Here is a 13,122-nt window from a genome sequence, read left to right on the forward strand (position 1 = left end):
TCTCCATTTGGCCCAATAACAGAACTGGAGGTAAGAGGTGAGGACAGCTTTCATTTCCATGGCTCTCAGAAGGCCCAGAGTGGCGGGGGAGGCCTGGCGGGAGGATCCCGGAGCCAAGCCACTGGGGCCCCCACACTCACCCCTGGATGCTGGCTCTGTTGGCAGAAGAGAGAAGTCAGAGCCGTGTCCTGGAGGGCCACGTGGGAACGGAGTGTCTCTCTGCCCCCCTGGGCCAGGGCGGGTCTCCCCACCCTCCCTCAGGAGGAGTCACTCAGGGTCCCATAAAATGGGTGCCTGGTGCCCGGGCAGGTCAGCCTGGGGGCACACCAGGGCCTGGGTTTGCTGGGGCTCAGGAAGGCCTCTGAAGGAGAGGGCTGGAGGGAGGCTGAGGAGACATTTGGAGACAGAAGTTCAGCCAGGCCTGGTGGCTCCCCCTCCTGGCCATTCCCAGGGGGCGACACGAAGGCATGGGGTTAAGTCCAGGTGTTTGTATTCAGGCTGCTTCACATGGTCCCTCAGCCAGGCCTGGACCGCAGCCTAAGGAGCCACACTGAGTTCCAGCGGCCGCCATGACAGTGGCCACGCTGCTCATAGGGGCTGTGCCTGGTGGCTCCGTCTCAGCCTCTTCTAAGCGGCTTGCACTCAGGTGTTACTTGTCCGCAGTCGGTGCCTGCACAGGAGGACGAATGTCACAAACAAGATCAGCAGCATTATCACAATGGTGATGATGGTCACCATCTGGTTGCTGGGCACGGGCTCTGGGGAGAGAAGGGGTAGAGGTCACAGAAGTCCTCCGGTCCCAGGTGCCAGGCTCCAGAGGGGCAGCTGTCTACCCGTCACCCACCCACCCACCCCTGGGCAGCCTGCTGTCACTCTGCATTGCAGGGATGAGTGGCAAATGGTGTTATCACTGGAGGGAAGGAGGACGGGGTCCGGGCCACCAGCCGGCCTCTGTGAGACCCTGAGGGCAGATGGACTCAGATGGTCCCCTTGCCATGCGCTGCCAGACCTCATGGTCTGCGCTGTGGCGTGGTCCAGGCCAAGCCCCTCCCTGGGCAGAGATGAGGGAGCTTCGGCCAAACTCTCTGAAGACAAAGAGGATCCTGGCCATCTAGGGTCACAGAAGCAGAACTCCAGGGGACCTTAGGGGTCAGTCAGGTCAAATTAATCATTGCAGAGAGGGGTCAAGGCCAGAGAGATGAGCTTGACTTGGTTAAGGTCACCCAGCTCACTCATGACCAAGCAACTAGTCAGGGTCCAAGCTAGGAACTCGCCAGGAGCTCCGGGTAACCCCAGGGATCAAGTGCCGTTTCCCCGAGTGCCTCCTGTGAGCTGGCAGAGAGTGGGGCGAAGGCGTTTTCTTCCCCTGAAGGGCTGAAACCAAATGTCCCCCCTCCTGATCCGTGGGCTCCCCCTCACCTTTGACTTCAAGCCTCTGGGGATCTGAGACTCTGTGGACAAGGCCACCGCCACGAGAGCGCAGGTCCATCCAGGCCTCGCACGAGAAGTTATGGTGGCCGTCTTCCCTGTGAGCTGTGGTGTGGTGGGTGACCACGGCATCTTGGGGGAAGGGTGCTGTCTCCTCAAAGGTCTGATTGTACAAGATCTCAGTACCACGGAGCAGGGTGACAGTGAGGCCTTGGAGGGGTGCCACGGCGGGGACCCTGCACTCGATGGTGAACAGTGTCCCTACGGCCACTGAGGTGTGCGACAGCGTCAGCAGCACTTGCTTTGGAGGGTCTGCAGGAAAGCAGAAGGGAGGTCTGCTCAGGATGGGGGTGCAGCTCGGGCAGGCCCCACCCAGCCCAGACCATCCCCTGTGACCACGGTGTTCTCAGGAAGTGGGCTGGGGCTGGACAGAGGAAGCAGTTCAGGGTGAACGATGTCCTGGGTGGTAGTTTCAGGGACATGAAGACTTCTGCAATGGACAAGAAAGGAGGTGCCCTGGTGTCTCCAAAGAAAAGGTTCAGAATCAGTTCAGTCAACTAGAAAGATAAAAGTTTTGGCTGTGTCTCTTTCCTCTCCATAAACTCAATAGAAATTTCAAAAATGAAACAGCTGGATGGTTTTGTTGAGGGAGACTTGGAAGGGAGTACTCACTGGAATGGGGCCATGAATTGTGAGGGTGTTCAGGGGCGGAGGCAAGAGTCAGAGCTCCCTTGGTTTGCAGGATCAGGTTTAAAACTATTGCTATCCCTTAGATATTAAACTCCAGGGTTCCCTGAGTTTCCTTTTTTTTTTTTCTTAAAATCCAAGAGTTATTTCTTTGGTTGTGCCAGGTCTTAACTGTGGTATGTGGGATCTAGTTCCCTGACCAGGGACCAAACCCGGGTCCCCTCCATTGGGAGTGCATAGTCTTAGCCAGTGGACAACCAAGACATCTCCCTGGGTTCATTTTGAACTGGAATACTTAGCCCCCATAACCCCAGGATAATGTGGTAGATTTAGGACATCTTTCTCCTCATTTGTCCACTGATGACAGTTCTGAGCGATACCCTGGGTGCCGAGCTTCCAGGAGAACCTTGGTCTCTCCATGGTCTCTGTGACCCATGGACAGGTGTGTGTGTGTGATGGTCACACATTTGGAAAGGGCCCTCAGGGGAAGATAAGACCACGACCTTCTCTCCAGGAGGTGAATGGGTTACTGGAGAGTGTGCCAGCCCTCCTGATGCAGTCCCTGTTGCTTGTCAGGGCATGTGGGGTGTTCTGGTGATGGGGGTGCTCCCCAGCTGGGAGGAGACAGAGGGAAACGACTTTTAGGTTTGTCTAAACCTGCTTGGATTGTCTGCTTCTGAGCAAATCTCAAAATCCCAGTTGCTGGCAGGGTTCGAGGAGGCCAGGGGAGGGTGTGAGCAGATTCTGAGCCTGTGCCTGGATCCAGAAGCACATGGAGGTGCAGGCCATAGGAGAGTGCCCAGGAGCAGTGACAGAGCAGCTCATTGTGGGTTTGCAGACACAGGCTCTGGCCTCGGGGAGCAGGGCCCCGTGGGCGACACTCACAGAACACGGTGATGTTGAAAACTTTCGTCTCCTGCTTGCCGGCGCAGGTGAAACTGCACAGGAGCTGCTCATCCTTGGAGATGTTGTAGACCTGGAACAGCTTCCACTGAGCCTGGCTCTCCAGGAGAGTCTTGTTTAGGTGTGTCTCTAGAACAAGTTTCTTGGGGTCCGTACAACTGGCAGTGCAATTAATCACTTGAAACTCTCCAGACCCCACCATCAGGTGCTTTGGGCCCTCGAACGCCTTCTCACCAGACCCTGGAAGGACACAAAACACTGCTCAGCAGACACGCCTGCTGCCCTGCCTGGCGGGGCTGCCCACGATGCACAGTCTCATCAATGGGTCCCTTCTGCTCCTCCCTCTGTTCAGACATTACTGCCTCTGGTCTAGACCAAGGGGGATGCTCCCTAGCTGTCTCCCTGCCCCTGACTGCTCTTCCAGCTTGTCCCCTCCAGGTGAGTCTTCCTCATGCACATCTTCTATCCCCATTGAGATTATATTCCAACTCGCCCCCCAGCCGAAATGATCCCTCCTCTGAAGGCCTCCCTGACCTGGAGGTGGATCGAGTCCCCTCAGGCCCCATGTCCATGAGTTCAGCTCCTCCCTCACTCCTTCCCTCTCTTCTGCAAACCCTTATAGAATACTAGCTGTGTAGCAAGCACTGTTCTAGGCTCTGGGGAGCCATCAGAGACCAAAGAAATTCAAAAGTTGCCCTTGTGGAGCTCCCGCTGCTGCGAAGGACACAGAGTAACCAACAAGCGAACTAGCCAGCCTGTCAATTGGTGGGTAGAGCCCCAGACAGGAAATAGGGAGTCGGGTGGGGCTGCTGCGTTAAATACTGTGCTCAGGACAGGTTTCATGGAAACAGTGACATTTGAGGAAAGGAGGAAGGAAATGGGGGGAGCTTGGCTGCCAGTGTCTGCAGAGGGCAGAAAACCAGCAGAGCCAAGACCCTGGTGGAGAAGACAACAGGATGGCTGGAGCCCAGTGAGGAAGAAGGCCAAGAATAGGAACTGATCTCAGCCAGCGGGGCCTGTGCTCTGTCCTGGGTTCCCACCACACCCACACGCCCACATCTAGCCCTCAGCTGGGGAAAGAGAAAGGTTCTCTAGGGAGAGAGAGAGCTGCCTTTGAATCCCGAGTTTGCCAGCTCTGTGGCCTTGGGCAAAGTGCTTTCCTTTTCTGAGCCTCAGTTTCTCCATCTGTCAAATGGGCTAGTAATCCCTTTCCTGCATGGTCGTCATGAAGGCACCTGACAGGTTTTCAAAAACAGAGTGCTCGCACCTGGAGGCATTCTCCTTCCCCATCCCCTGGGCCACCCAGAAGGGGCTTTGTTTGCACGTTGATAGTCAGCAGAAGACGATGCCCTCCAATGACCTCTGCTGTCCACTGGGCCACCTGTGAAGACCCGCTGGGACGTGCCCTCACTTTCCCTTGAGCCCCAGCCTCCTTGGTCTCCCATCAGTCTCCACGACCTGCCACATCCACACACCCTGAAGTTATGGGGCCTGTTCAACCCAAAGTGTGAAGGCCAGGTCCCCCATCTGCTACCCTGGGTCATGGAGTCATGGGGAAACCAGGCTTGCATAGCACCCCGCACCCGTGGTGGGCAGCCGCTGTGCTCAAAGCCTCAGCGACTTCTGGACCAGGACCCCCTTCTCCACACAGCACCAGGGGAACAGGTGCCCTAACCTCTGGCGGGAACACACCCAGTCTGGACCCCCAGGCTCACCTCGGCAGCAGAGCAGGGCGAGAAAGGCTGCGAGCATTCCCCAGCCACCAAAAGGGGACATCTTGGGTGGCGTCCGCAGGCTCACAGGGAACAGCTGAGGACTGCCTGCAGAGAGGTGAAGGGCTCCGGTCAGGCAGGCAGCGGGGAGGACTTGCAGTTGCAGTCCTGAACCCCCAGCCTTCTGGAAGCTGATGACTGTATTTCCTCTCATTATCTGAGTGGTCGGGGAGGCCATATGGAAGGCCAGCTCCCAGGGCCACAGGTCTGCAAGAAGCTGGGCAGAGGAAGCCAGGAGTCAGCTGATAAGCGGGACATACCTAGTCCTCCTGGCACGCTGCCATCAGGGGTGAGGCGGGCACACGGGGCTCATGTGTGTGTGATGTGTGTGCACACGGGGCATTTACCGCTACAAGCCCCAAATCTGGAGAGCCCTGAATCCCACAGGACACTTTTTTGGTGTCAACAAGGGAGGGACTTTCCAAGTTGGAAAGAAGGTTTGGGAGGCAATAGCTGGACATTCTCCCCTGTCCTCTGCCCCTCCCCTTTTAGATTTCTGGTGATGCACACGGTCCCCAGGCACTTTCTTGTCTGTTTTCTTAGCTAAATGTGATTTCACGTTACTAATTCAAGGAGGAAGGAAAAGGAAACCAACATTTCACTGATGCCAATTCTCTGTTAGGGACTAATTTAAGGTTTTAATATATCGTCTCATTATCACACCAAATCTAGCAATGTTGATTGTGCATCTGAGGAAGTTCAGGGCTCAGGTGAATTAATAACTTGCCTAAATCACAACGATATTAGGTGATGGAACTGTGGTGAGAATTTAGGAATGAGGAGTGTTTGGTTGGAGAATTGGTGGTTGCCAAGATTAAAGGGAGTGAGACATGGACTGAAAGAGCAGAGAGGACTTTAGGACAGAGAAGCTGCTCTGTTTGCTACTACAATGGTGCATATGTGTCAGAACACACTTGCCCAAACCCACAGAATGTACACACCAAGACTGAACTGTAATGTCAACTATGATCTTTGGGTGATAATGACGTGTCAATGCAGGCTCATCAGTCATGAGAAATGGACCACTCTGGTGGGGATGTTGGTAACAGGAGAGGCTGTGCATGTGTGGGGACAGGAGGTATGTGGCAAGTCTCTACTTCCCCTAAGTTTTGCTCTAAGCCTAAAACTGCTCTTCTAAAAAGAAGTCTACTAAAAAAATGGGGGTAGTAGAGGACAGAGGAGCTGGTGTGTTACAGTCCATGGGGTTGAAAGAGTCGACACGACTTAGAGACGGAACAACGACAGAAAAATAGCTCAAACACACCACCCTGGAGGGCAGCCTTCTGGGTCAGGATGCTTGTCAGCCATGGATGGTTGTTGCAAATGCAGGCTTTTATGACTTCCCTGGCGTTCCAGTTGTTAAGACTCTGCTTCCAAGTGTTTGATCCCTGGTCTGGGGAACTAACATTCCATATGGGTGTTCCATATGTGCATGGCATAGCCAAAAATAAAGAAACTTCAGGTTTTTAAACTCAATTTTTAGCAGGTTTAGAGGAAGTCATTTACTCGGTCATTTCTAAATGTTTATCTCAAATTACATTTGTAAAATATGTATTTACTTGGCTGCACCAAGTCTTAGTTCTGGCATGCGGGATCTAGTTCCCTGACCAGGGATGGAACCCAGGCCCCATGCATTGGAGCTGGAAGTCTTAGCCACTGGACCACCAGGGACGTTCCTCAGATTACACTTTAAAAGATATTTAAACACAAAACCCAGTTCTACATTGTTTATGAGACACATCTAATGAGTAAGAGTGTGGAATGGTGGAATGAAAAAAGATATACCAGGCAAAAGCTAACCAAAAGAAAAGCCGGGAAAGGTCTATTCATATCAAAGAAGAAGGAATTTTAAGACAAAAAATATTTATTAGGGATACAATGAGTACCTAGATTAAATGGTCAATTCATACAGAAATTATAATTGTTGTAAACTTGTAAACACTTAGCTTGAAGGAACAACAAAGAGATAAAACCATCATCATAGCAAGAAATTTTAATACAACATATCTCTATTATGAATAATGAAGCAAACATGAAAAGATGCTCAACATCATTCATCAGGAGGGAAAGGCACATCAAAGCCACAATGAGACATCACCCCACCACTGTCAGAATGGTTAACATCAAAGACAACAAATAAAAACATTGGCAAGGGTGTGGAGAAAGGGGAGCCCTCGTGTCCTCCTGGTGGGATTGTAAATTGGTGCAAATGCTGTGGAGAAATGTGTAGAGGTGCCTCAAAAATTAGAAATAGAACTGCCCTATGATCCAGCAATTTCACTTCTGGGTATCCTCCTGAAAAAAACAAAAGCACTAATTCGACGACATACATGTGCACCACTGTCCACTGTGGCATCATTTCCAGTAGCAACATGTGAAAGCCTCCTGAATGTTCATCCATAGATGCATGAGTAAAGATGGGTTTGGTATAATACACAACGGAATATTATTCAGCCATAAAGGATGAAATCTTGCCATTTTCGACAACACGGACAGACCTAGAGGGTATTATGCCAAGTGCACTGACTCAGACAGAGAAAGACAAACACCATGTGATCTCACACATATGCAGAATCTGAAAAACAAAACAGACAAAACCAAAACCAGGATCCTACATATAGAGAATAAAGGGGTGGTTGCTGGAGGCAAGGGGCCGAGCAGGGTCCAAAATAGATGAATGGGATTAAGAGGGGCAAAGCACCAATTACAGAGTAAGCCACAGGGATGTAACACAGCATGAGGAATATGGTCAGTAATACTGGAATAACTTTGTATGGAAGCAGGTGGACACTAGACTTGTTGTGGTGATAATTGCATAATGTAGGCAAATACCAAACCCCTGTGTAGAACACCTGAAGGTTACATAATACTGTATATTATAAGCCAGTCTAAAAATATAAAGTAATGTATCTTGCAATTCACAAAAGAAGAAGACTATAGATTCATAGAAACAGAAAGCAGAACAGTGGTTGCCAGGGCCTGGGGGCAGGGGGAAATGGTGAGTTGTTTGTTTAATGGGTATAGACTTTCAGTTTTGTGAGATAAAAAAGTTTTGAGATCCATCGTGAAACAATGTGAATGTAACCCAACCAAATGTACATTTAAAAAGAGTTATGTGGTGTATTTTGTGTTAGGTGTATTTTACCATAAATGAAAATTTAATTTACACAACATTGCAAATCTTCAATAAGCTTAAAAATTCAAAACTTACAAAAATTAAAAACTTATAAATCATTTATGCCAAGAAATATGAAACCAAGTAGAATAAGTCTTAGAAAAAGTCAGTTCAGTTCAGTCGCTCAGTCGTGTCCGACTCTTTGTGGACACGCAAAAAGTACCTAACTTGATTGAAGAAGAAATAAAAAGCTGGAACAGTTGTCCAACTATTATAGAAATTACATCCATAATTTGAAATCTCCCCACAAAGGAAATATCAAGTCTAGATAGCATTACAGAAGTTTAAGTAGGGATAATTTTAATCTTACAAAAACTCTCTCTGAGAATGAAAATAGCAGGAACACGCTGTCTAAGAGGCCAATGGAACCTTAATGCCAAAATGAGACAAGAATAGGATGAAATAGAAAAATTAGAAGCCAGTGTCACTCGTGAATACAAATGCAAAATAAAAACACAAACAGACCAAATCTAGCCATGTGTTAAAAATATTAGACATCATATCCAAGTTAGGCTTAGCTATGAAAAGCTGGTCGCACGATAGAAGAGAAAGCTGCAAATGTCATTTATTATTGTCGGGAATAGTAAACTTTGGTGCTTTATGTCACGATACTTCTGCCCTGCTCTGAAATCCTCTGTATTTACAGCAGAAAATTTCCTGCAACCTGAGACTCACCTTATGTTCCATGACCCCACCTCAAGTTTATACCATGTTTCCTTTTTGCTTTTTTGCCTCAGGGTCTTCTTCAATGCTTTAGGAGTCACTTAGATACCTGTTAGTGTTTCTTAGAAGCCTAGGAGTGTCAAGTTCCCTAACATGAAACCCTCAACCAAGGAGAGGCCAAGAGCTAGGAGAAACATGGTCCAGCCTCTTTCTTTTGGGGAGGCAGTTCTAGCCAGCATCCTGTAGACCTATCAGAGATTCTGAAAGGCTTGAACTCCCTTTGCTTACACCTGCAACATCAGTTATGCATCTTCTATTGGCTTTCTCTCCCCTGGTTCAGTCTTACTCCTTCACTCCCTACTTCCTGGCCTCAATAATTCAGTAATCTACCTGAACTGAAGTCCTTGTTGCAGGCTCTACTCTGAAGGAGTCCAAACTAAAATCTTATGTTACAGATTTAAGAAGAAAAAAATATGATCATCTTAACAGATCTAGAAAAAAAATGATGACATTCAATATTCTTTCATGATAAAACCTCTTAGCAGACTAGAAGGAAATATCCTTAACATGATAAAGGAAACTTAGAAAAAGTTTGCATGTGTACTATTATTTTTTTAACATCTGTATTATCTTTTTAATGAGTACATCTTCAGAGTAATTCCTTTAAAATCTGGACCCAAACAAGGATGCCCACTATCTTTGCTTCTATGTTAACATTTTACCAGATGTCCTAGACAATATAGTAAGACAAGAAAAAGAAATTAAAGGACTAGGGATGGGAAAAGAGCAAAATCATCAGTTTTTTCATATGATGTGGTTGCCTAGATAGAACATTCAAATGAATGATTCAAAATAATCAGAGATTCTAGCAAGACAGCTAGCTGTAAGATCAATATCCAAAAAGAAATTGCTTTTGTATAGAACAGGAACATACAAAAATGTAATTTAGGACTTCCCTGGTGGTCCAGGGGTTAAGACTCTGCACTTACACTCCAGGGGCCACAGGTTTGATCCCTGGTCAGGGAAGTTCTGCATGTTGCACAGAGCATCCAGGAAAGAAAAGGAATTTTAAAAGCACACTATATTACAGCAGCAAAAAGATAGAAGTGATACATATACAGAAACAAAAAGATGGCAGAATATAAGACTTAAAGTCAGAAAGTTCTAAAACACAATTGAAAGACATTGAACACAATTTAAATAGATGTAGAACCCACCCATGTTCGTGACTAAGGGATTCAATATTATAATGAGGACAATTTTCTTCCTACAGATTTAATGCAATTTCAATGGATCCAAATAAGGGATTTCATGGAAAACAAAAGATGATTCTAAACCTTATTATGGAAAGAACAAAAGGACCAAGACACCCCTAAAGAAGAATAAAATGAGGGGATTTGCCTTACTAGATATGAAGACTTACTATAAAATATAATTTTAGTGTAGATGTAGGCAAATTAACCAGTGGAACAGTAAAGTGCCCAGAAATAGTCTTGTGTGAAACTCACACCTGACAAACATGGCCCTGGAGATCACTGGGTGGAGAAGGAGATAAAAATGAATGATGCTTGATCAACTGGTCAACTATGTGGAGAAAAAGGATGGGAAACGTATCCCTACATTGCTCCCTTCATTGGGAGGGATGTATCCCTTCATTCCTCACCTGGAATGAAGAAATCAATTCTATCTAATTTAAAGATTTACATGTAAAAGAACACTTTAAAAACTTTTATAAGAAAATATATACTTAGTCACTCAGTCGTGTCCAACTCTGTGACCCAGTGGGCTGTAGACTGCCAGGCTCCACTGTCCATGGGATTTCCCAGGCAAGAATACTGGAGTGGGTTGCCATTTCCTACTTCAGGAGATCTTCCTGACCCAGGGGTCAAGCCCTTGGCTCCTGCAGTGGCTCCTGTGTTGCAGGCAAATTCTTTACCTGCTGAGCCACCAGGGAAATCCATAAAAAAATATAGGAGAGTATGTTTATGTCCTTGGGGAAAGGGAGGATTTCCTAAGTGAGACCTCAAGATCACCACTGCTAGAAAAAACAACTGAGAATTTTGAGTATATTAAAGACATGATGAACATTTCAAAGAAAACAAAATGTCTCAACTAATGATGCTTTTACTCAGTAAGAAATTAAAACCACAATGAGGAACCACTTTATATCTACTAGATTGGCAGAAGTTAAGAAAGTCAAGACCAATTGTTGGAGAGGCTGTGGGTCAATAGGAACTCGTATATTGCTGGTGAGAGTGTATTTTGGTTCTCTGAGAAATAATGAGGCATTATCTTCTAATGCTGAATAGTGCCATTCCCTATAACCCACAATTCCACCCTTAGATATATGCCCTAGAGAAACTCTTGCACTAAGAACCAGAAGACCTGTCCCCTTCTTACTATCTGTATGACCCTGGGCATGTCGCTTTAATCTCTGTGTGCCTCAGTTTTCTCTTCTGTAAAATGGGATTAACCATAACACATTCCTTATGGGAATGGTGTGTGGATTAAACTAATTAAATGACAATATTAACAAGTATTCAAAACAGTAGCTGGCACACAGTATATGTTATAGAACTATTACATCAAATGAAAATAAATGCATAAGTGATAAAGCACTAAACTGCATATGTGATAAAGCACTAAATTAAAGAAAGAATCAAGAGAACAATAAAACAGACTTTGGGAGGGTGGTTATTTATGTCTGGGTGGGAGGTGAGTAGCACAGTAGGTAGATGGAAAGTTTAGTGGTAGTTCGTCCTTGGGTTGAGTGTTGGGTTCAGGGCTGATTGTTACATTATCTTACTGTGCAATGCACATGCATGTTACATAGATGTGTTCATTATGTGTCACATAGTAAATTTCACAAAAGAATACAAAGGGAAAAGAGAAATTCCCACATATCTAGAAAGAAGAGGCTCCTTGAGACTATGAGCCACAGGATAGGAAAGTCCCTTCTAACCAGGTAGGACTTCATTGAATGGGATTCATCAGGAACCTTGGGTGTGACCCCAAGAGGCTGGGGACTATACTTGTCCCCTAAGCATCAGCTCTGAGCTCAGTCCAGATGACCTGGACCCACGTGGGCCATGGTGGGAAGGCAGCCCCAGGCTTCTAAGAGGGTTGTGTGGTTGACAGAGCAGGGGAGGAAGAGAAAGGACAAAAACAGGATATAACCACAGAACAATAGGCCACACAAGCTGAAGATCCCCTGGTTGGGGATCTTAGTTCCTCAACCAGGAATTAAGCTGGGGTCACAGCAGTTCTTGTGTGGTTGACAGAGCAGGAGAGGAAGAGAAAGGACAAAAAGAGAAAATAACCACAAAGCAATAGGCTGTTGGACTCGAGAGATGGCTGGCTGAGCTCCTCATGCAACGACCAAGGAGCCGGAGGAAATTTTGTAGCAACTGCAGCCCCTGGGCTTATGGGGAGAGAGGGAGAGAAAGAACAAGAACTCAAGTGTTGATTGACAATCTATCCCAAGCCCTTTCCACTCTTCCAAGAGGGAAGCAGGGAGCATCACCTTACCTGTATCAGCAAACGGGTGATGCCGTGATGGGTAAACAGGGTGGCTGAGGTCCAGCTTCCAGCAGCTGTTGTTCCCTGGGCTGCTGCTGGTTCAACAAGTGTTGCCTGGTTTTTGACTGATTTCCCTTCTCAGAAGTCACGTGCTTCCTGTCTCAGCTCTGACCTCACACTAACATCACTTTCTGTTTATTACCTCTTGTTTTAAGCCCCGGTAAATATATACCGGGGCTTCCCAGGTGGCTCATTGTTTAAGGATCCGCCTGCCAATGTGGAGCTGATTCCTGAGTCAGGAAGATCCCCTGGAGAATGAAATGACACCCCACTCCAGTGTTCTTTCTGGGAAATCCCAAGGACAGAGGAGTCTGGCGGGGTATAGTGCATGGGGTCCCAAATAGTCAGACGTGACTGAGCATGCAGGCATGCATTCAAGGGACCAAGACAGTGGAGGCCACACAAGCTGAAGACTCCCTGGTGGGGATCTTAGTTCCTCAACCAGGAAGTAAGCTCGGGTCACAGCAGCGAAACTGCTACTCATCACTGGACCAGCAGGAAATTCCCTCTGCACTCTTTTTTTTTTTTTTTTTTTTTTTTGATGTGTGGCTTCTGTGCTCCTGGGAGCCTTGGATGAATGAGACAGATCCGGGATGAATCACCCTCTGAACCCCTGCAGGAGGCTTGTCAACATCAGGGAGCAGGGTCTTCCCTGTATACGAATCCCCAACCACCAAACTTTTCTACTTACAACTAAGAACGATTGTGTTCTGAGATCTTTTCACATCTGCCACTTCACCTAACAATTTAAAAAACCCTCCCCTGGCAGAGTAGCTTTGTACCAAGAGGCAGAGTTTCAGAGCTGGTGCTAGGCAGCCAGCTGGGCTCACCCACAAGCAGAGGTTTTGCTCTCACAGGCCTGCCCCTCAGCACCTGCCACTGAAAGTCCTGGCTTAGGAAAGACAAGACAAATGA

General features: G+C 47.4%; 1 protein-coding gene across 3 annotated transcripts; it reads right to left on the minus strand.

Annotated features, from left to right (window-relative positions):
* Positions 1-31: 31 nt before the first annotated feature.
* Positions 32-13,075, minus strand: LOC102281854 (intercellular adhesion molecule 2-like). 3 transcript variants are annotated; one of them, XM_070390077.1, is made up of 5 exons: positions 12,157-13,067; positions 4,734-4,838; positions 3,001-3,258; positions 1,420-1,740; positions 32-758 (listed from the first exon to the last, which is right to left on the minus strand). In XM_070390077.1, the coding sequence occupies exons 2-5, from the start codon at positions 4,792-4,794 to the stop codon at positions 643-645; spliced, it is 756 nt and encodes a 251-aa protein (XP_070246178.1). In that variant the 5' UTR covers positions 4,795-4,838; positions 12,157-13,067; the 3' UTR covers positions 32-642. The 3 variants fall into 3 exon arrangements, with proteins under 3 accessions (XP_070246178.1, XP_070246179.1, XP_070246180.1); XM_070390078.1 differs by having other exon boundaries at positions 32-670; positions 12,157-13,063; XM_070390079.1 differs by lacking the exon at positions 4,734-4,838 and having other exon boundaries at positions 12,157-13,075.
* Positions 13,076-13,122: the final 47 nt, after the last annotated feature.

Source organism: Bos mutus, chromosome 19 (genome assembly GCF_027580195.1).
Source record: "Bos mutus isolate GX-2022 chromosome 19, NWIPB_WYAK_1.1, whole genome shotgun sequence".
In the NCBI taxonomy this organism is placed as follows: domain Eukaryota; kingdom Metazoa; phylum Chordata; class Mammalia; order Artiodactyla; family Bovidae; genus Bos; species Bos mutus.